This window comes from Cherax quadricarinatus, chromosome 22, assembly GCF_038502225.1.
Source record: "Cherax quadricarinatus isolate ZL_2023a chromosome 22, ASM3850222v1, whole genome shotgun sequence".
In the NCBI taxonomy this organism is placed as follows: Eukaryota; Metazoa; Arthropoda; class Malacostraca; order Decapoda; family Parastacidae; genus Cherax; species Cherax quadricarinatus.
This window is the reverse complement of record NC_091313.1, coordinates 3,856,771-3,881,194: the sequence shown is the minus strand read 5'-3', so window position 1 is coordinate 3,881,194 and position 24,424 is coordinate 3,856,771. Positions and strand designations below refer to the sequence as shown.

General features: G+C 43.9%; 2 protein-coding genes across 2 annotated transcripts; both read right to left on the bottom strand.

Annotated features, from left to right (window-relative positions):
* Positions 1-290: 290 nt before the first annotated feature.
* On the bottom strand, positions 291-6,380 carry LOC128689788 (uncharacterized). The gene is made up of 3 exons (XM_053778253.2): positions 5,876-6,380; positions 5,096-5,266; positions 291-767 (listed from the first exon to the last, which is right to left on the bottom strand). The coding sequence occupies exons 1-3, from the start codon at positions 6,342-6,344 to the stop codon at positions 526-528; spliced, it is 882 nt and encodes a 293-aa protein (XP_053634228.2). The 5' UTR covers positions 6,345-6,380; the 3' UTR covers positions 291-525.
* A 10,075-nt stretch (positions 6,381-16,455) lies between these two features.
* Positions 16,456-20,554, bottom strand: LOC128689787 (uncharacterized). Its single transcript, XM_053778252.2, has 3 exons — positions 20,045-20,554; positions 17,497-17,658; positions 16,456-16,877 (listed from the first exon to the last, which is right to left on the bottom strand). The coding sequence occupies exons 1-3, from the start codon at positions 20,541-20,543 to the stop codon at positions 16,645-16,647; spliced, it is 894 nt and encodes a 297-aa protein (XP_053634227.2). The 5' UTR covers positions 20,544-20,554; the 3' UTR covers positions 16,456-16,644.
* Positions 20,555-24,424: the final 3,870 nt, after the last annotated feature.

The following is a 24,424-nucleotide window of genomic DNA, read 5'->3' as shown; positions in this document are numbered from 1 at the left end:
ATACAACATCATAGTAACAACACATACAACATCACAGTAACAACACATACAACATCATAGTAACAACACATACAACATCACAGTAACAACACATACAACATCACAGTAACAACACATACAACATCACAGTAACAACACATACAACATCACAGTAACAACACATACAACATCACAGTAACAACACATACAACATCACAGTAACAACACATACAACATCACAGTAACAACACATACAACATCACAGTAACAACACATACAACATCACAGTAACAACACATACAACATCACAGTAACAACACATACAACATCATAACAGCCCTTCACATTTGTTGTTCACACATTTTAGAAAACTCTGCCATAGATTAAAATACTAAAAACGGAACAGAACGAGCATACCTCTGTTCCAGTAACTATTGTAACTATAAACAGGTAATAGCAAACATGTCATTATTCCTAACATGTAACTACACGCAGGTGATTACAAACAACTAATTACAAATAAGTTGATTGTCTTCGGCCATCTAGTTACTGGGTCAGGTTCTTCACTTTAACCTCACAGACGTACCATCCCTTGGAAGTTTCACAGTGTTTGTGTTCGAACTCCTGCCAACTGTGAGGCAGCATCACCACGCAGAAGTCGCCGTCCACTGTGAGGGACTCTGACGACTTTCTACCTTCCCCACCGAATATCCGGCCATCCAGCCACCGATACACGGGGAACTCCTGTTTGGGGTCAGCTCTAGCTCCCAGGAAGAAGAAACCCCAGTCTGGAAAGAGGAGAAAACTAGTTTTATATCAGTTATTGCTACCAGGAGGAAGAAACCCCTGTCTGGGAAGAGGAGAAAACTCGTTTTATATCAGTTATTGCTACCAGGAAGAAGAAATCCCAGTCTGTAAAGAGGAGATAACTCTTTTTTACATCAGTTACAGTATCCTCCCCCCTTCCCCAGGAAGAAGGAACACTAATGTAAACAGTGGATTTTTTTAAATCACTTCTATCTTTCAGAAATAAATCCCAGCTTGATAGGAATTTTTGTTTCTGCTTTGGCCAGCAGGGAAATAATAAAAAAAAAGTCTGGAAAAAAATAGGTACTTTTTATCAGCTCTCACTCCCAGGAAGACTAAACTCCAGCTTAAGTAAATAAGTACGCTTATTTAAGTACAGGTACACATAAGTACAGTTACACAAATTTAGGTGACTTCAGTTATTGTACATAGTAACATGTGTATAAATTATCCACCAGGATAATCCAAGAAAGGCAGGCGTAGTGATACTTATTTCCGCTGGGGTCCTTATAATATTTTATTATATAGAAGTAGGTTAAAGAGTCCTAACGCAAGGAAGAAAAAAATCTTCCAACTCGAGAAGCGTGAAACTCTTTATTATTACTCTAGTCCCGAGCATGTAGTGCAGTCCACCTTAGAAACAGGAAAAAAATACCATCGTTTTACGACTATCAAACTTTCAGAATACATTTTAAACCCACCGCCTCCAGACACTTATACAACACTTGGATATTTATGGGGACGTTTCGCTGCAGTAGAGGTTTTTTTTTTTAATCTGGAGACAGTGGAAGAAGAGGATAGATAATTCTGAGGTGTTCTGTCCTTTGATCACTGGGCAGCAGAGGCATGAAGATGGAGACTTATACAATGGTGCCAACGGAGAGGTGCAGCAGTTGAGGACATCGCCACAGGTGGGTGGGACTCACTAGTGGACGTAGGTCATGCAGGAAAGTTGGGCCAGAGGTTAGCAATATAGCTACAGAAGATATCTTCTGTACAAAGATACTGTGCAAAGTTTCTGTGCAGACAAATATCAATATATAAATATTACACAGTACCGATAGGTTGATGAAAAAGACACAAGTGCAACGCCTGGGCATCTTAAATGACGATACGTTTCGCCAGCGTAGCAGGCTTTCTTTGTATCTAATACAGAATCACCTTGTATATTGGCAAACAGGATACGTTATGTAAGATTTGTCAGGAAAGAGGACAAGTGTTTCCTGACGCTGGTCTTAGTCATATGATGACCCACCGTAAGAGCTTTTGGTCATCTAACTGAGGCCTTCCACTGGCTTATCGATCCACCCTTTTAAAAACTGAGGTTATAATTCTAACCATTTACGCTAGTGAAAACAGTCTCTGACCCTTCATTAAATGCCAAGGGACTGACTACCTCACAAGCACCTCTCTACTTTTTCCAGTGTCTCTTGTACGTGTGTATGTGTGTGTGTGAATGTGGGGATTGGCGATTTATGACCAGAGGTTTGGTAAGATAGGGAGGAGGAAGAAGGATTTCCTCTATATTAGACTGAAAAAAACTGCTGTGAAGGGAAAACTTCTCGTCAATAAGATATCAGGTGTTGCGCGTGTCTTATTTATAAATCTGGCAGTACTGTTTACCATTGTTGTAATGATCACCAACATTACCAGTAGCACCACCAGACTCACCACCATCACCAGTATTACCACCAGAAGAACCACCATCACCAGTACCACCACCAGACTCACCACCATCACCAGTATTACCACCAGAAGAACCACCATCACCAGTACCACTACCAGACTCACCACCATCACCGGTACCACCACCAGACTCACCACCATCACCAGTACCACCACCAGACTCTCCACCACCACCAGTACCACCACCAGACTCGCCACCATCACCAGTACCACCACCAGACTCGCCACCATCACCAGTACCACCACCAGACTCACCACCATCACCAGTACCACCACCAGACTCGCCACCATCACCAGTACCACCACCAGACTCACCACGATCACCGGTAGCACCCCTAAACTCACCACCATCACCAGTACCCCAACCAGACTCACCACCATCACCAGTACCATCACCAGACTCACAACCATCACCAGTACCACCACATGACTCAACACTATCACCAGTTTTGTAGATGAATGGTTCAGAGAACCGACATGTTGATAAATTAGACACATGTGCAACTCTTGGGTATCTTTATTGAGGAAACGTTTCGCCACACAGTGGCTTCATCAGTCCATACGTAGGAGAAACTTGAAGAACAGGAGGAGAATGAGGTAATCAGTCCCTCAACCTTGAGTCGATGTGTTCAGTCCATCAATCTTGAATAGAATACGGCATATGAGCGGAGAAGCAGCTTATAAACCGTATGGCAGGAGAGGTGCAGCAGTCATAGGTGGTGTCACATTTGTTCAATGTGGAAGTAGGTCGTGCCCAAGAAATAGGCAAGCGAAGAATTCCTAAGTATTAAGATCCCAAGAAGTTGTTATAAAAATCGCTTGAGAAGTCAGAACATACAGGAGACTGAAATAGCTTGAATCCATGCTTGATTCAACTTCTTGGGATCTTAATACTTAGGAATTCTTCGCTTGCCTATTTCTTGGGCACGACCTACTTCCACATTGAACAAATGTGACACCACCTATGACTGCTGCGCATCTCCTGCCATACGGTTTATAAGCTGCTTCTCCGCTCATATGCCGTATTGTATTCAAGATTGATGGACTGAACACATCGACTCAAGGTTGAGGGACTGATTACCTCATTCTCGTTCTGTTCTTCAAGTTTCTCCTACGTATGGACTGATGAAGCCACTGTGTGGCGAAACGTTTCCTCAATAAAGATACCCAAGAGTTGCACATGTGTCTAATTTATCACTATCACCAGTATCACCACCAGACTCACCACCATCACCAGACTCTTCATCATCACCAGTACCACCACTATACTCACCAACATCTCCATTATCACCAACGGCACCAGTACCACCACCACCATCACCACCATCACCAGTATCACCACCATCACCACCACCATCGCCAGTACCACCACCACGCCACCACCACCATCACCAGTACCACCACCATCACTAGAACCATCACCAGTACCACCACCATCACCAGCACCAGTACCATCACCAGTACCACCACCATCACCACCACCATCACCAGTACCACCACCATCACCAGTACCACCACCATCACTAGTACCACCACCATCACCTGTACCACCAACACCATACCACCATCACCAGTACCACCACCATCACCAGTAAAACCACCATCACCAGTACCACCAACACCATACCACCATCACCAGTACCACCACCATCACCGGTACCATTAGCAGTACCACCACCATCACCAGTACCATCACTAGTACCACCAACATCACCAGTACCACCAACACCATACCACCGTCACCAGTACCACCACCATCACCAGTACTACCACCATCACCAGTACCACCACCATCACCAGTACCACCACCATCACCAGTAAAACCACCATCACCAGTACCACAAACACCATACCACCATCACTAGTACCACCACCATCACCAGTACTATCACCACCAGTACCACCACCATCACCAGTACCACCAACACCATACCACCATCACTAGTACCATCGCCATCATCAGTACCATCACCAGTACCACAACCATCACCAGTACCACCAATACCATACCACCGTCACTAGTACCACCACCATTACCAGCACCATCACCAGTACCACCACCATCACCAGTACCACCACCATCACCAGTAAAACCACCATCACCAGTAAAACCACCATCACCAGTACCACAAACACCATACCACCATCACTAGTACCACCACCATCACCAGTACCATCACCACCAGTACCACCACCATCACCAGTACCACCAACACCATACCACCATCACTAGTACCATCACCATCATCGGTACCACCACCATCACCAGTACCACCACCATCACCAGTACCACCACCACCATACCACCATCACCAGTACCACCACCAGTACCATCACCAGTACCATCACCAGTACCATCACCATCACCAGTACCATCACCATCACCAGTACCATCACCAGTACCATCACCAGTACCACCACCACACCACCCCACCACCATCACCAGTACCACCACTAGACTCACCATCATCACCAGTACCACCACCAGACTCACCATCATCACCAGTACCATCACCAGACTCACCACCGTCACCAGTACCATCACCAGACTCACCACCGCCACCAGTGCCACCACCATGACCAGTACCACCACCATCACCAATACCACCAGCACTTGACTCACCTCCGGACACCACCGTCGTGATGTAGTCCCTGAAGCTGGTAATGTTGGCAGGGTGAGCCAGATCAGCCCCCAGCTTGCCACAGGAGTACCTAGCTGCTGCCCACGTCTTCTTCACCCTCTGTGGGTGGTAGAAGCACCCTCCGCCGCCCACTTGGAAGGGTTCCGGACACTCTGAGGACGAAGGAACACTGTTATGCAATGCAAAAGTCACAATACCCTGACTGGCATAATTCACAGCTGTTTCACTTTCTTTTTTGTTTTTCGTGTTTTTTCAGTAATTTGTTTTTGTTTACGCTAGAACTGAGACAATTTTTAGCTAAAAAGCATTAATTTAGAAGAAAAGTGCCTAGTCTAAACTTCAAGTTACAGCACAATGAGTGGAAAAGTTTACAACTAACGATAAAGCCAATATACAGTGACTGGAACAGGTCACAGATAACACGCGGGTCACAATACCCTGACTGAAACTAACTATTGTACTGAGAGCCACAGTGTATAAGTATACTGATCCTCTTATGAACCTCTGAATCTTTTATGAACCATGAAGTGCTCTAAAATAGAATCTGCAAGACGAAGAGTTTACTCCCTTACTGGTCGGGTTTTCAAGCTCACACTCTCTGGTAGGGTACTCACACTCTCTGGTAGGGCACTCACACTCTCTGGTAGGGTACTCGCACTCTCTGGTAGGGTACTCACACTCTCTGGTAGGGTACTCACACTCTCTGGCAGGGTACTCACACTCTCTGGCAGGGTACTCACACTCTCTGGTAGGGTACTCACTCTGTCTAGTAGGGTGCTCAAATTGTATCTTGGCGTGCCTGTCCATTTGCAGAAACACCTCCTCCTGCAACCTCTCCAGCGTCAGCCTCTGGGCTGTGACGTCCCTCCAGAGGTGCTGAAGCCTGGTGTCGCAGCCCTCGATGCCACTCAGCACCTTCTGCATCCTCAACAGGGAGGCCAGGAGGTCATTATTCTCAAGGTCTACTCCGGCTGCAGTTCTTGATTCGTCTACGTGATATTCCTCTTCCAAATACTCTTGTTCCTTCGATGTCGTGCGGTGTTCCTTGACGAGTGCACCTGCCACGCCCATCTGGCTTTCCACGCTCGCACCTCCCACGCCCATCTGGCTTTCCACGCTCGCACCTCCCACGCCCATCTGGCTTTCCACGCTCGCACCTCCCACGCCCATCGCCCATATAGTTGCACCCAGCAGGACTCTGAGAGAAGCAGAGGGACACCCACACGCCATCGTGGTCACTGTAGCACTGGCTACCTCCGTCCTACCCCTCCTACGTCTCTTCTTCTCCCCCCCCCTCATTCCTCACACACAAACATAAAATAAAACATATTGCATCAGTAACAGTATTTTCATAGATGTGTAGAACCCCGTGCAAAGAGTGTAGATAATTGTCGCAGGCTTGTCTTTGTACTCACGACTTTCATTACAGTACCGTCAAACACCTTACCCCACCGTGACATGCCCAACTTCACAAGGCTGTCACATACCCCTCTCACAAACATGTACATATCTCTGGTCAATATTGTGAATATCTTCATAATATATTTAACATCACCACCTCTTCCATACGCAGCGACCCCTGCCAATTTTACGTAGTGTAATAATTTATCTGACCTAATGTACTCTGTACGGCGTGACTGCCAGTAATGTAAGGTGGTAGAGCAGCGCTCACTGTGATAAGCTGGACCCACCAGTGATACTGTACTTACATTGTGCGGGAAATGAGCGCCTCACCTGATAAAACTTTCTTTAGCTCATTCCTTTGTTCAATATGAAAGAAAGATAAGAGAAATTAGGTCCATTGTCGTGGTCCTTGCTTCCCTCAGCCGCTACAACAGATCAACTTCTGGCCACGTACTTCAATTCTCAGTCTCTCTCTTAACATTCACACTCCACCTGTTGTACACTGACTACAACATTCATCACAATTTCCACAGTCAATGCCTCATTAGCCCTTCTACTCGCATCATCCTTCTCACCAGTTTGCATTTTTCCTTTATATTTTTTCTGTCCCATATAACTTTATTTTTCTTTCCTCCACATCAAACGCTTGCTTTCTTCCGATCAAACATTATTTCCCTTTCCTCCTCATCAGATCTTTTTCCTGTTCCCCGTCAAACACTATCTTTTTTCCCCTCTTCATCAAGTCCTGTATATTCCCCATCGACCAATCTCCCTCTTATCAGAACCACTCTTGATCCACTAAACCCCCTGCTTCACCAAACTCACTTCTGTCAATCCAAACTTGTTTCTGCCAAACCAAACCCATTCCGTTCTCTAGTACGTGCTCTTTCACCCATCTCGTCAGCTAAAACCAGCTGAGATACCAAGCTTCCTGTTTTAGTACCATAGAGTGCCGTAATTGCCTTTCATTGGTGTGATTAAGTGTTAAGAGGGCAATGGTGGTGGTGGGGAAGGTTGGAGAGCCGGGGTAGGGCCACTAACTCCACCATGACAGCGACACGTAGGTAGGAGGAAGCTGGTCGTTAACAAAGATCTCCGTCCTCGAGCGACCGCCAGCTGCATGACAGGAGTGTACATCATTGCATTACCACCTAATGCAACTTATGCAACAATACTTTTACACATATATTCGTCATATACAACTACCACATCTATATGTCTCTCTCGTCTTATACAGTTACCACATGTATCATCTCCGTTGTATCAAAGGTAACCTTCCCAACAGCGTAACTATAAGACTGCCATCCCCACGAGCCCCTTTGAGGCGGGGTAGATGGCAGACCACAGGCCTAGCTTCTCCCTACGAGCCCCGTGAGGGCGGGGAATGTGGCTAGGCCTGGGGACACTTGGTCCCAAAGATGAGGCGGTACTTGTACCTCCTCCCATGGGAGACTTAAGTCTCGAGACACTCCCCAGATAGGGAGCCAAGGCCGGGTCACCACTACTTGGAAAAGACCCGGGCCGGGAGAATACCGGCGAAAAAAAAAAAAAAAAAAAAGTAACTAAAGGCTTAAAACTGGATATCCCATAGGGAGGTGCCCTCATCTCAACATTTAGTGCACTAAACAGTACCTTACTTAACTTTGTGTCCATAAATCTCAAGTTACGTAATTTGCTTAGTTGTTGGCATCACACGTCACACCACTGGATATATCAACACTAAAATAACAAAGTTGGTAGAATTACCGACAATATGTAAAGGAAAAGGACACAGGTGCAACTAATGTGACATTTTATTGTGGCAACGTTTCGCTCTCCAGAGGGTATATAAAGGCTCAGAGTGAGGTGCAATACTAGTGAGGTACCATTTCGATGTTCACTAGTGGTAGTAGTAGTAGTAGTAGTAGTAGTAGTAGTAGTAGTAGTAGTAGTGACAAAAGTAATACAATATGGTAGAGCAATTAATTCGTACATGAGTAAAAGTTATTACTTGGGTAACATAAAAATAGGTTGGACAAATATAGACTGGAAAGAGGCAGCTTGTTTCAGTGTTCACTCTCTGTAATGTGCTTTGTGTAGTATAACAGGAGAGACTATGTGATGGCAAGGTTTACTGTTTTCAGGAGGATTCTTGCTAAGACTGAGGAGATGGTGAAGCTGTCGTTTTGTTTAATTGTATTCGAAACAGCGATCAGTGCTGATTCGAGGCACTTGCGTCTGCGGAAATTAGTTTCTTTGATCACTAATTGGGCGTCTCTGAATTTCATGAGATGATTGGTGGAATTTCGGTGTTGTACACAGACGTTGTTCAAGTTATCGTTCCTTTGTAGATGAATGGTTCAGAGAACCGACATGTTGATAAATTAGACACATGTGCAACTCTTGGGTATCTTTATTGAGGAAACGTTTCGCCACACAGTGGCTTCATCAGTCCATACACAGGAGAAACTTGAAGAACAGGAGGAGAATGAGGTAATCAGTCCCTCAACCTTGAGTCGATGTGGTCAGTCCATCAATCTTGAATAGAATACGGCATACGTGCGGAGAAGGAGCTTATAAACCGTTGGTAGGAGAGGTGCAGCAGTCATAGGCGGTGTCACATTTGTAATAAAGTTGGTAGAATTACCGACAATATGTAAAGTAAAAGGACACAAGTGCAACTAATGTGACATTTATTGTGGCAACGTTTCGCTCTCCAGGAGCTTTATCAAGCCATTACAAACAATACATGGACACAGTGGGTATATAAAGGCTCAGAGTGAGGTGTAATACTAGTGAGGTACCATTTCGATGTTCACTAGTGGTAGTAGTAGTAGTGGTAGTGACAAAAGTAATACAATATGGTAGAGCAATTAATTCGTACATGAGTAAAAGGATATAAAAGCTATTACTTGGGTAACATAAAAATAGGTTGGACAAATATAGACTGGAATGAGGCAGCTTGTTTCAGTGTTCACTCTCTGTGCTTTGTGTAGTATAACAGGAGAGACTATGTGATGGCAGGGTTTACTGTTCTCAGGAGGATTCTTGCTAAGACTTCGGAGATGGTGAAGCTCCCGTTGTTTTGTTTAATTGTATTCGAAACAGCGATCAGTGCTGATTCGAGGCACTTGCGTCTGCGGAAATTAGTTTCTTTGATCATTAATTGGGCGTCTCTGAATTTCATGAGATGATTGGTGAACATTAAAATGGTATAAAATACCGACAGGTTGTTAGGTAAGACACATATGCAACAGTTAGGTATCTTTATTTCGAAACGTTTCGCCTACACAGTAGGCTTCTTCAGTCGAGTACAGAAAAGTTGATAGAAGCAGAAGATACTTGAAGACGATGTAATCAGTCCATCACCCTTAAAGTTTTGAGGTGGTCAGTCCCTCAGTCTGGAGAAGAGCATTGTTCCATGGTATGAAACAATATGGAGATGAAGTGACAGGATGGAGCCTTATATAGCGCCAGGAGGTGAGACGTAGGTCACTAGGAGAGGTAAGAACTCAGATGTTGGGAGGACAGGTCCCTCTCAAATCCAGCCGTTCTCACTAGTAGAGGTTGTCGAAGTTGATTGTAGGTCTGTACCAAGATACCCTTGTGTTGCAGTGTCAGACAGATTGAACATTAAAATGGTATAAAATACCGACAGGTTGTTAGGTAAGACACATATGCAACAGTTAGGTATCTTTATTTCGAAACGTTTCACCTACACAGTAGGCTTCTTCAGTCGAGTACAGAAAAGTTGATAGAAGCAGAAGATACTTGAAGACGATGTAATCAGTCCATCACCCTTAAAGTTTTGAGGTGGTCAGTCCCTCAGTATCTTGGTACAGACCTACAATCAACTTCGACAACCTCTACTAGTGAGAACGGCTGGATTTGAGAGGGGCCTGTCCTCCCAACATCTGAGTTCTTACCTCTCCTAGTGACCTACGTCTCACCTCCTGGCGCTATATAAGGCTCCATCCTGTCACTTCATCTCCATATTGTTTCATACCATGGAACAATGCTCTTCTCCAGACTGAGGGACTGACCACCTCAAAACTTTAAGGGTGATGGACTGATTACATCGTCTTCAAGTATCTTCTGCTTCTATCAACTTTTCTGTACTCGACTGAAGAAGCCTACTGTGTAGGCGAAACGTTTCGAAATAAAGATACCTAACTGTTGCATATGTGTCTTACCTAACAACCTGTCGGTATTTTATACCATTTTAATGTTCAATCTGTCTGACACTGCAACACAAGGGTATCATGGTACAGACCTACAATCAACTTCGACAACCTCTACTAGTGAGAACGGCTGGATTTGAGAGGGACCTGTCCTCCCAACATCTGAGTTCTTACCTCTCCTAGTGACCTACGTCTCACCTCCTGGCGCTATATAAGGCTCCATCCTGTCACTTCATCTCCATATTGTTTCATACCATGGAACAATGCTCTTCTCCAGACTGAGGGACTGACCACCTCAAAACTTTAAGGGTGATGGACTGATTACATCGTCTTCAAGTATCTTCTGCTTCTATCAACTTTTCTGTACTCGACTGAAGAAGCCTACTGTGTAGGCGAAACGTTTCGAAATAAAGATACCGACTGAAGAAGCCTACTGTGTAGGCGAAACGTTTCGAAATAAAGATACCTAACTGTTGCATATGTGTCTTACCTAACAACCTGTCGGTATTTTATACCATTTTAATGTTCAATCTGTCTGACACTGCAACACAAGGGTATCTTGGTAGACCTACAATCAACTTCGACAACCTCTACTAGTGAGAACGGCTGGATTTGAGAGGGACCTGTCCTCCCAACATCTGAGTTCTTACCTCTCCTAGTGACCTACGTCTCACCTCCTGGCGCTATATAAAGCTCCATCCTGTCACTTCATCTCCATATTGTTTCATACCATGGAACAATGCTCTTCTCCAGACTGAGGGACTGACCACCTCAAAACTTTAAGGGTGATGGACTGATTACATCGTCTTCAAGTATCTTCTGCTTCTATCAACTTTTCTGTACTCGACTGAAGAAGCCTACTGTGTAGGCGAAACGTTTCGAAATAAAGATACCTAACTGTTGCATATGTGTCTTACCTAACAACAGATGATTGGTGGAATTTCGATGTTGTACACAGGCGTTGTTCAGGTTATCGTTCCTACATGCGTAAATGTGTTCATTGAGGCGGGTGTCGAGGTTTCTGGCTGTTTCACCTACGTAAATCTTGTCACAGCCTCCACAGGGTATAGTGTAAACTCCTGCATTGACTGGTTCGTGGTGCTTGGATTTTGTCCTGGTTATATCCTTTATTGAAGTGCTAGAAGCGATGGCGACTCTGGTGTTAGCTTGTGAAAGTACTTTTGAGACGTTCAGTGCAACCTGACTGTTGGGAAGAATTATAACTTTCCTGGGAGTGGTGTTGATGCGTGGAGAATTTATGATCTGAAGAGCTCTTTTCTTGCAGTCTTTGATGAAAAAAGAAGGAAATTGCTCTACCATATTGTATTAATTTTGTCACTACCACTACTACTACTACTACCACTAGTGAACATCGAAATGGTACCTCACTAGTATTACACCTCACTCTGAGCCTTTATATACCCTCTGTGTCCATGTATTGTTTGTAATGGCTTGATAAAGCTCCTGGAGAGCGAAACGTTGCCACAATAAATGTCACATTAGTTGCACTTGTGTCCTTTTACTTTACATGGTGTCACATTTGTTCAATGTGGAAGTAGGTCGTGCCCAAGAATTAGGCAAGCGAAGAATTCCCAAGTATTAAGATCCCAAGAAGTTGCAGTGTCTGACAGGTTTGTAGGTGAATGGTTCAGAGAACCATTCTTCGCTTGCCTAATTCTTGGGCACGACCTACTTCCACATTGAACAAATGTGGCACCGCCTATGACTGCTACACCTCTCCTACCAACGGTTTATAAGCTCTTTCTCCGCACGCATGCCGTATTCTATTCAAGATTGATGGACTGACCACATCGACTCAAGGTTGAGGGACTGATTACCTCATTCTCCTCCTGTTCTTCAAGATTCTCCTTTGTTTGGACTGATGAAGCCACTGTGTGGCGAAACGTTTCCTCAATAAAGATACCCAAGAGTTGCACATGTGTGTAATTTATCAACATGTAGGTTCTCTGAACCATTCATCTACATTGTTTGTAATGGCTTGATAAAGCTCCTGGAGAGCGAAACGTTGCCACAATAAAATGTCACATTAGTTGCACCTGTGTCCTTTTACTTTACACTAAAATAACAGTTTGCAGATAAATATACATAAGCACAGTTCAAGATATGTACTGAGGAAACGTTGCACACAAGTGGCTTCTACTGGAATAAAGAGGCCACATTTTGTGAAACATTTCCTCAATAAATGTCTTGAACTGTGCGTATGTGTCATTTTCAACGTATTGTCGGTATCAGTGTCAACTTTGTAATACCTGTGTAGTATATTTTGTTATAACTCCATTTTATAGGCAGACTCCCAGGCCAAGCCTTGACCTCAACAGTCAATAAAATACTTCAATGAGCTAAATTTGATGGATATCGGCTTGACTATGCAACCAGATTTAAACACATTAGACTTAAGGTGCCACCCTGAAGATCTAACTTAACCAGACTTGATTCATGAAATCGTAATAATACGAATACAAACAAACCACGGTACGGGTGGAGTTAGAACCCATGGTGAGTGAGTCGTAAACCTTAAAATGGTATAAAATACCGACAGGTTGTTAGGTAAGACACATATGCAACAGTTAGCTATCTTTATTTCGAAACGTTTCGCCTACACAGTAGGCTTCTTCAGTCGAGTACAGAAAAGTTGATAGAAGCAGAAGATACTTGAAGACGATGTAATCAGTCCATCACCCTTAAAGTTTTGAGGTGGTCAGTCCCTCAGTCTGGAGAAGAGCATTGTTCCATGGTATGAAACAATATGGAGATGAAGTGACAGGATGGAGCCTGTCACTTCAGCCTACTGTGTAGGCGAAACGTTTCGAAATTAAGATAGCTAAGAACGAGTCGTAAACCTCCAGGCCAGCGCGTAAGCCACTGGGCCAGCTGGCTACAATAAGATTCGTCCAACTAGGTATATTTGTAGATGAATGGTTCAGAGAACCGACACGTTGATAAATTAGACACATGTGCAACTCTTGGGTATCTTTATTGAGGAAACGTTTCGCCACACAGTGGTTTCATCAGTCCATACAAAGGATAAACTTGTGTAAAGTAAAACGACACAAGTGCAACTAATGTGACATTTTATTGTGGCAACGTTTCGCTCTCCAGGAGAGCGAAACGTTGCCACAATAAAATGTCACATTAGTTGCACTTGTGTCCTTTTACTTTACATATTGTCGGTAATTCTACCAACATTATTACAAAGGATAAACTTGAAGAACAGGAGAAGAATGAGGTAATCAGTCCCTCAGCCTTGAGTCGATGTGGTCAGTCCATCAATCTTGAATAGAATACAGCATAGGAGCGGAGAAGCAGCTTATAAACCGTATGGCAGGAGAGGTGCAGCAGTCGTAGGTGGTGTCACATTTGTCCAATGTGGAAGTAGGGCGCGCCCAAGGGTAAGGCAAGCGAAGAATTCCCAAGTTTTAAGATCCCAAGAAGTTGCAGTGTCTGACAGGATTGCAACTTCTTGGGGTCTTAATACTTGGGAATTCTTCGCTTGCCTAACCCTTGGGCACGACCTACTTCCACATTGGACAAATGTGACACCACCTACGACTGCTGCACCTCTCCTGCCATACGGTTTATAAGCTGCTTCTCCGCTCCTATGCTGTATTCTATTCAAGATTGATGGACTGACCACATCGACTCAAGGCTGAGGGACTGATTACCTCATTCTCCTCCTGTTCTTCTAGTTTATCCTTTGTATGGACTGATGAAGCCACTGTGTGGCGAAACGTTTCCTCAATAAAGATACCCAAGAGTTGCACATGTGTCTAATTTAACAAGTACAGAGGTAGCAGGAGTAGTAGTGAAATGAAGACGTAATTAGTCCATCAACCTTGGAGAAATAGTATTTAAACATAAGAATGGAGGAACACTGCAAAAATTCTACTGGCCCATACAATCCAGGGGGGCGTTGAGGAAAAAGAGGGCGGCAGGGGGGCGGCACGGTGTCATCAGAACCAAGGGACTGTTCTTTTTACAAAATTTATATGACAAAATATAAATCACCAACACTTAAGTAACACAAATGCTTTACAAAGAATAAAATTAACATAGAGTTATACACGAAGATCAGAGAGCGAGATCAGATAGCAGACGACGCAGGGGTACTGGTGATGATCGGATTATCACGTCTGCAAGGACCAAAGCTCTAGGTATGTAGCGAGGCTTAAGTGCAGTCGCCAAGCTTCTTTCCAAACAAAGAAACAGACTGAAAATTACTGAAGGCGGGATCTAAGACTTCTTAATGTTTGTGATGAATGGTTTGAAAAACCGACATGTTGAAGATTGAGACACTTATGCAGCATATGGGAATCTTAATTAAGATTCCCATATGCTGCATAAGTGTCTCAATCTTCTTAATGTTTTCAAGCCTGATGCTTGTTACAAATAAGATGTAAATTTACCATTTCATATTGTTAAATAAATTGGTTTACTACGCTAATTTTTATTTGTGAAATAAATACACTTGTATTAGGTTAGGTGTTGTTTTGAATTTGCAGTAAACCTAATTCCAGCATCGAGCAGTGTGTGTGTGTTGGGATGAGGGGGAGTGGGAGGGGAGGGACGGCCTGGGAGCCAAGGTGGCGGCAGCCTGAAAAAAAGTTTGGGAACCACTGGGTTAAAATAAAAACTAAGATTTCTTATGTAAGGTATAAGGACACACGTCGGTAATTCTACCAACGTTATTACAATAACAAATATATAACACTGAATGCTTTGACTTTTACACCCCCATCGTAAATGATGGGTTGCCCCTTCATGCTCCATTGCACAGGATGGGTTTCAGATTTATGTTGCATACACAAATAACCCGCACATAAAAGAGAGAAGCTTACGACGACGTTTCGGTCCGACTTGAACCATTTACAAAGTCACACTAACCAGAAGTGGAGCAGGACGACTATATATAGGCAGGAAGAGGTGGTGGTGGTAGTAGTAGTAGTACAAGAATGGTATATAATACCGACAAGATGAAATTAAGACACATGCGCAACAGCCCGGGTGTTGCGCATGTGTCTTAATTTCATCTTGTCGGTATTATATACCATTCTTGTACTACTACTACTACCACCACCACCACCTCTTCCTGCCTATATATAATCGTCCTGCTCCACTTCTGGTTAGTGTGACTTTGTAAATGGTCCAAGTTGGACCGAAACGTCGTCGTAAGCTTCTCTCTTTTATGTGCGGGTTATTTGTGTATCGTTCCAGTCACGGTATTGTGCCTTTTTGTTATTTATGTTGCATCACTGTGAGTTTCAGCATTGCAACACATCACTGAGAATTTGAGTACTGCAACACATGACTAAGTTTGAGCATTGCAACACATGACTGAATTTAAGCACTGCAACACATCACGGTGAGTATGAGTACTGCAACACAACTGCTACCATCCACAGTATGGATGTTGCACGCAATAAACTAGCCATTACTATCCATAATATAAATGGCAGACTCAGCAAAATAGCGGTTTCGTTAACATAATTCAAAATTTATTTATAGTGTTGTGGTCTCCAGGTGACGTGTGAGGTGACGTGTGAGGTGACGTGTGGTGACGTGTGAGGTGACGTGTGAGGTGAGGAACGACGTGAAGAACGATACGGTGCCTTATTTACAATGCCTGAAATTAATAAAAGATTAAATCATTTTGAAGATTTTATTTCATAAAATACATAACAGACTAGAAAAAATATTTAGGAATAACATAAATTGTGGTGAAGCTAGGTTAGCCTGGGTTTAAAGCACTAAGGTGCAATATTAGTCAATGCATTTGATTACGTGGAAATAATTATGGGTAACACGCACAGAAAAGCTTTACGATTAGGGACGGAGGATCGAGCTTCCACCACTCTTTGTGCTGGATGATGCGCACGGGTTTAGTATCCTTTCACAAAATATAATGGCATTTTCTCTATGGCAAAAAAAAAAAAATAATGATAGAACGTTCACATTTTAATTTCACAGAGAGTGACTGCATGCGCCTCGTCACAGGTGGCGGCCCGCAGCTGGTAGTCACCAACTGTCTCCAGCATCAAGCAGTTGTTTACGTTTGCCGGCTGTGACAGGGAGGGGAGGATGGTAACGTGGGAGGGGTCCATCCTCTCCCCACCCACCCATCTCCATTCCGGAGAATCCAGACCTGGAGCTGTCCTCGCTCCTAGCCAGTACGTCGTGCCAGCTGTAGGACGAAATAGGGAGTAGTAAAAATATTCAAATCACTTAGCAGGTGGAGTTCAACCCCATGGCAGGATTCACCTACCATGGGTTCGAGTCTCACCCGTTCTGTGATTTGTTTGCAGTCGTGTAATTACGATTTCGTGAGTCAGGATAGAGAGTAATGGGTAGGAGAAGCATGACAAATGAAGCTCAACTATACATACAGTTAGTGGTTTTTGGCAATGGTAGTGAGAGTAAAGAAAGTAACCCTGGACAGCCTATAAAAATAAATATCAGTTTTCGTGAACGTAGTGCAGCGTTAGAGTGGAAAATTGGCAATAACATCAGACAAAATCGCAGTAATAATATCCACAGTCAAATATAAAGTGTTGTTCGTGCACATTATCAGTAGGATAATAAATATTAATAAACAGATTTAGTAATAAACAGATTTAGTAGCAGAGTAAATATGCCACAAACAATTTCTGTAAATTAATGCAGTTGATGTTTATTATGTTTTTGCTGAGTTTTTCTTCTTATTAAATCAGAACATTTTCTAAAGGCATTTTTTTTATTCGGCTTTTCAGCTGAAAGAATGATTCCTCTAATGATTTTTATAAGAAATCAGTGGGTTGTCTTACCTCTGTCCTGAAGAAGGTTCCTGAGGGTGTAAAGGTCGTCTGGTTGAGCTAGGTCACCTCCCAAGATCCAGCAGTGGAACCTTGACCTCCACCACTGCCAAAGATGATCATTGTACAGGTGGAAGCAACTGCCTTCCACTTGGGTGAAAGTCTCGGCACACACTGGGTAGGGAATGACGGCAGGCATCAGTACCAATTAATTATTTTATACAGTAAAATGCATTTCCCTGCCATACAGAAAACATATATACACTCAGTGTTAGTATCAGGGGGAGCGCTAAACCGGTAAGGATTATACAGCGCCTGTGGAGGGGGAGGGATGGAAGGCATTCAGGCTTAACTCAGGGAATTGGAGCACAAATCCAATTACCTAGATCAAGAGCCCCTCGCCAGCATCAAGGAGCAGCTGCTGCATTACGTATGATGCTCCCGGCGTGTGGGGACGCTGAAGCAATGGCAGGCTGTGAGAGGTGGTCAAGTGGTATTGGACAGTAGCAAAGAAGTTAATAATAGTGTAGCGTAGCTTGAGAGTATTGTGAATGGTGAGAGCTGTGGTAAGTGCTGTGATGGTGAGAGCTGTGGTCAGTGCTGTGATGGTGAGAGCTGTGGTCAGTGCTGTGATGGTGAGAGCTGTGGTCAGTGCTGTGATGGTGAGAGCTGTGGTCAGTATGGTGAAAGCTGTGATGGTGAGAGCTGTGGTCAGTGCTGTGATGGTGAGAGCTGTGGTCAGTGCTGTGATGGTGAGAGCTGTGGTCAGTGCTGTGATGGTGAGAGCTGTGGTCAGTGCTGTGATGGTGAGAGCTGTGGTCAGTGCTGTGATGGTGAGAGCTGTGGTCAGTGCTGTGATGGTGAGAGCTGTGGTCAGTGCTGTGATGGTGAGAGCTGTGGTCAGTGCTGTGATGGTGAGAGCTGTGGTCAGTGCTGTGATGGTGAGAGCTGTGGTCAGTGCTGTGATGGTGAGAGCTGTGGTCAGTGCTGTGATGGTGAGAGCTGTGGTCAGTGCTGTGATGGTGAGAGCTGTGGTCAGTGCTGTGATGGTGAGAGCTGTGGTCAGTGTTGTGATGGTGAGAGCTGTGGTCAGTGCTGTGATGGTGAGAGCTGTGGTCAGTGCTGTGATGGTGAGAGCTGTGGTCAGTGCTGTGATGGTGAGAGCTGTGGTCAGTGCTGTGATGGTGAGAGGTGGTCAGTGCTGTGATGGTGAGAGCTGTGGTCAGTGCTGTGATGGTGAGAGCTGTGGTCAGTGCTGTGATGGTGAGAGCTGTGGTCAGTGCTGTGATGGTGAGAGCTGTGGTCAGTGCTGTGATGGTGAGAGCTGTGGTCAGTGCTGTGATGGTGAGAGCTGTGGTCAGTGCTGTGATGGTGAGAGCTGTGGTCAGTGCTGTGATGGTGAGAGCTGTGGTCAGTGCTGTGATGGTGAGAGCTGTGGTCAGTGCTGTGATGGTGAGAGCTGTGGTCAGTGCTGTGATGGTGAGAGCTGTGGTCAGTGCTGTGATGGTGAGAGCTGTGGTCAGTGCTGTGATGGTGAGAGCTGTGGTCAGTGCTGTGATGGTGAGAGCTGTGGTCAGTGCTGTGATGGTGAGAGCTGTGGTCAGTGCTGTGATGGTGAGAGCTGTGGTCAGTGCTGTGATGGTGAGAGCTGTGGTCAGTGCTGTGATGGTGAGAGCTGTGGTCAGTGCTGTGATGGTGAGAGCTGTGGTCAGTGCTGTGATGGTGAGAGCTGTGGTCAGTGCTGTGATGGTGAGAGCTGTGGTCAGTGCTGTGATGGTGAGAGGTGGTCAGTGCTGTGATGGTGAGAGCTGTGGTCAGTGCTGTGATGGTGAGAGCTGTGGTCAGTGCTGTGATGGTGAGAGCTGTGGTCAGTGCTGTGATGGTGAGAGCTGTGGTCAGTGCTGTGATGGTGAGAGCTGTGGTCAGTGCTGTGATGGTGAGAGCTGTGGTCAGTGCTGTGATGGTGAGAGCTGTGGTCAGTGCTGTGATGGTGAGAGCTGTGGTCAGTGCTGTGATGGTGAGAGCTGTGGTCAGTGCTGTGATGGTGAGAGCTGTGGTCAGTGCTGTGATGGTGAGAGCTGTGGTCAGTGCTGTGATGGTGAGAGCTGTGGTCAGTGCTGTGATGGTGAGAGCTGTGGTCAGTGCTGTGATGGTGAGAGCTGTGGTCAGTGCTGTGATGGTGAGAGCTGTGGTCAGTGCTGTGATGGTGAGAGCTGTGGTCAGTGCTGTGATGGTGAGAGCTGTGGTCAGTGCTGTGATGGTGAGAGCTGTGGTCAGTGCTGTGATGGTGAGAGCTGTGGTCAGTGCTGTGATGGTGAGAGCTGTGGTCAGTGCTGTGATGGTGAGAGCTGTGGTCAGTGCTGTGATGGTGAGAGCTGTGGTCAGTGCTGTGGGTTAATGAGGCGTCATAGCTTGGAGGTGAAGCTGTGGTGATGAATTTGATGAAACGACAATGAATACCTTTTCTTTTCTTTTTTACTGAACATGGATGGCATGCATGCACCAAAATAGACACTGCGGTGCGTATGTATATAACCTTACTGACAATAATACCCCTCACCTTCTATCCTCTGGCTGTCATTTTTCCTGATCTCAGAAATCTGGTCCATCCTCTTCAACACTGAGGCTTTCATATCCTCCAACATGGCAGTGCGGATGCGTACAGCCTCCCACAACTTCTCCATCCTACCCGCGCAGCCGACCGACTCCTGCAGCGTCTCCTCCAGGTGGGTCAAAACGCCCAGGAGTTCCTCATAGGAAATTTCTGCCGCTGGCGTTGACGAGAAGGCGGCTCCTGCCAGGGCCACAGCCAGCAGCCACACGCCAGGGTACACACCACCACCCACTATCATGATCGCTGTAGCACTGACGTCTCCTCCATCACCCTGGCCCCTTCCCCTCCAGCCACGCTCACAGACACATACATACACACACGCAGTCCACATGCGTTCACTCACAAATCCATACATACACGAACACAAACGTACACAGGTACGCATAAATAAAAAAAAGATACACACGTATACAAAAACCCACACAGGTATATACGCACACTTCATATAGGTAAGATCATTAACATAAATTCACGCATATACAAACATACACAAACACACAAATCACAAAGGTACACATACATAAAAAATAAAAGAGGTAAACTTTTTAAACTATAGATGTGCTTCTATGGACAAAAATTTAAAAAATCCGGAAAAAATATGAAAAGCGAAAAATACTTGGAGAGCAAAAAATAGGCTTCCAGGCAGTTCTGTTTCACACTGTCACAGTGAATCTTACCAAGTGTCTAGAGGTAAATACACACAGATCTAAATGGATTGTGAAAACGTGCAATTGCATTAAGTTTTATAACCTGCATGAACTGTATCACTGTAGGCAACAAGAGCATTTCACCCCTCCATGGAAGATGTGTTCATTTAATATCACATATCTACAAGTCCCTCCCAAGAAGCTCATTGCTAGTAATCCCTTCCTTAAATCTCTTGTTAGAGCAACTGCTCAAGAAGAAATTTTTCGCCTAGCTGGTAGTAATAAGTTATCACAAGTTATATACACTGATGGATCTAAACAGGAGTCTTCTGGCAGGGCTGCATCTGCTCTTGTTGCCACCTCCCTAGTTAAGAACGATAAAAAATTTGTTGAGTTAGGCATAAGAATTAACAACTGGGCGTCTACACTGCAAACTGAATTGTTTGCAACCCTAATGGCGCTAAAGCTAACCTATGACACTGAGCTTGACTCTATTGACTGTATTCATTTATAACGGCTCAAAACATACTCAACCCCTGCCAGTTTGGATTTAGGAAAAATAAAAGCACTAATGATGCAATCATAAAAATGCTAGATCTGCTTTACACAGCATTGGAAAATAAGGAATATCCACTAGGAATTTTTATTGACCTAAGAAAAGCTTTTGACACAGTAGACCACGACATCCTATTCCACAAACTTGATCACTACGGTATAAGAGGCCATGCACTTGCTTATTTCAAATCTTACATTACTAATAGGTATCAGTACGTCACCATTAAAGACACAGCATCAGCAACACGGCCACTTGATACTGGAGTTCCGCAGGGAAGTGTCCTTGGTCCCCTGCTCTTCCTCATATACATCAATGACCTTCCAAACGTATCCCAACACCTGAAACCCATTCTCTTTGCTGATGACACGACTTATGTCATCTCTCACCCTAATCTTGCCACCCTCAACACCATTGTGAATGAGGAGCTGATTAAAATATCGACTTGGATGACAGCCAATAAACTTACGCTTAACACTGACAATACCTACTATATTATGTTTGGTAGCAGAGCAGGAGATGCACAAATTAACATTAAGATTGACAACACTCTAATTACCAGAAATAATGGGGGAAAATTCCTAGGCTTATACCTTGACAACAACCTGAATTTCAGCACCCATATCCAGCATATAGCCAAAAAAGTATCCAAAACGGTTGGGATCCTCTCCAAGATACGATACTACGTGCCGCAAAATGCCCTTCTCACACTATACCACTCACTTATTTATCCATACCTCACCTATGCTATTTGTGTTTGGGGATCAACTGCAGCAACACACCTAAAGCCAATAATAACCCAACAAAAAGCTGCAGTAAGAATAATCACTAAATCCCATCCCTGGCAACACACCCCCCACTCTTCATAGATCTAAACTTGCTCCCAGTTCAGTACATCCACACTTACTACTGTGCAATCTATATCTACAGGGCCTTAAACTCTAATATCAACCTTGACCTAAAACGCTTTCTTGATAGTTGTGACAGAACCCACAGGCATAACACCAGACACAAACATCTCTACGACATTCCCCGTGTCCGACTAAACCTTTACAAAAATTCAATGTATGTCAAAGGCCCTAAAATTTGGAATACCCTACCTGAGAACTCTAGAACTGCAGACACATTCATCACCTTCAAAACTACCATTAGAAAACATCTTATCTCCCTGATACACCCCGTCAACTAACTACACGAATACCACCTGGTGGTTCACACTTACACTCACTCACTCATTTGACCATAAACGGAAATATTAATCTCAGTCTTAAAATAATGAATCCTGTGATACTCCAATACTGAAACTATGTACTGTGCCAAAACAAAAGCATTCACATTGCTAAACTCACAAACTAGTATTTAGTCACTTAGCCATAATACCAACTTACCTCATAATTTGTAATATTTTACAATTAAGAAAAAAACTAAGTATGCCCGAAATGCCTAGCCATGCTAAGCGTTCTAGTGGTACACTCTGTAATCACAATTTTACTACATGTAAACCAAACAATAACCAAATTTCTGTAAACTCAGCATTGTAATCCTTATAGAGAATAAACTTTGAATTTGAATTTGAATCATCATTACTGATTCTATGTCATCATTGAAGGCTCTTGGCTCATATAATGACTCCAACATCATGCTCATTGGGGAAGCCAGGTATAGATACTCAAAAATTAGGGACAAAGGAATTAATGTACAATTGCTATGGATCCCATCACACATTGGATTACTCCTTCATGATAAAGTTGATATGTTAGCCAAGAAGAGTATCCAGAAGGAGAACGTAGAATATAACTTTGGTATAACTGTGTCTAGCATTAGGAATAATATTAGGAGAGAAGTAAATAATGAAGATGATTGTTATAGGAATGCAGTTAGAAGCCTGAGTAGATCTATAACCCACTATGATAACATGAACGTAGATAAGTATGTTTATGGAGCAACTTGCAATGTGAACAGACTGACTGATGTTGTAGTGGCCAGGCTTAGGCTTGGTTACAAGTATTTCTGGCAGTTTGGGAGACACACAGATGATGATCAAACTAAATGTAAATTATGTGATCAGGTATATGGTCACTCTCTTGAACACTATGTGCTTAATTGTCCACTTATTGAGGAATACAGAGACAGACAGTATAATAACCTGTGACATGTCAAGATATCTTATTAATGAAAATAAGATACCAGATATACTAAGCAAATTTCCTAAATTTGCTTGTAACAGATAAGTGAACTATAGATATGTAGATATAAATCCATATGTATTCCTGTTAACCCTTTGGGGCCTAGTTCCTAGGCCTTTTGTGTATCCACATGCTCTCGCGCTACCGTCCACAGGATGGATATGGGGTGCACAATAAACTAGCCACTTCGGTGGCAAAATCTATCTAAAAAATCTGTTTCACATCAGGAAAATCCTTTACTACCAGTCTGTTGCACCTTTGTAACTTAAATTATGCAAGAGAAACCACCGGACAGAATTTCAGAAATGCTTTTCAATACAGTTTCCCCTTGTAATTCCCGAACTACAGAATGTAAAGGACTAAATGATAAATTATTACTATGCATAAGAGATTTTCTTATCCAAGTTTTTACTATCACTGTAAACAGTCGGATTTCCGATTGTATGGTGAGTTATTCTGCGAAGAATTATGATGTTTAGGTTAAGTAAGGTTCGTCAGGAAACAAGTGTTTCCTGACGCAAGTCTTAATTATTATTATTATTAAAGATTCGCCGGTATTCTCCCGGCCCGGGCCTTTTCCAAGTGGTGGCCCGGCCTTGGCTCCCTCTTTAGGGAGTGTCTGAGACCTAAGTCTCCCATGGGAGGAGGCACAAATACCTCCTCATCTTTGGGACCAATTGTCCCCAAGCCTAGCCACAAGCTAGGCCTCTCTGGTCTGCCATCCCCGCCCCAAGGGAGCTAATGGGAATAACAGTCTTGTGAGCTACAAGCTCCGGCTCAGGCACCTACCCTACCCTAGAAGGGTTAGGCATGGTCTCGATCGAGTCTTAATCATATGATGATCCACATCTGGAGTTTTTGGTCATCCGATCGAAGCCTTCCGCTGGCTTACAATACTAAGAAACTCAGTACTGTATAATTATACTATACTATATTATTA

Bases quoted from the DNA above. Each gene is read 5' to 3' on its own strand.
- LOC128689788 (XM_053778253.2), bottom strand. From the start codon at position 6,344: ATGGCGTGTGGGTGTCCCTCTGCTTCTCTCAGAGTCCTGCTGGGTGCA. The intron at 5,267-5,875 runs GTGAGTACCCTA...CTTCGTCCTCAG, and splicing joins TGAGCACCCTACTAGACAGA to AGTGTCCGGAACCCTTCCAA. The intron at 768-5,095 runs GTGAGTCAAGTG...TCCTCTTTCCAG, and splicing joins CACGACGGTGGTGTCCGGAG to ACTGGGGTTTCTTCTTCCTG.
- LOC128689787 (XM_053778252.2), bottom strand. From the start codon at position 20,543: ATGAAGTGTGCGTATATACCTGTGTGGGTTTTTGTATACGTGTGTATC. The intron at 17,659-20,044 runs GTGAGGGGTATT...TTCCCTACCCAG, and splicing joins TGACAGCCAGAGGATAGAAG to TGTGTGCCGAGACTTTCACC. The intron at 16,878-17,496 runs GTAAGACAACCC...TTCGTCCTACAG, and splicing joins GAACCTTCTTCAGGACAGAG to CTGGCACGACGTACTGGCTA.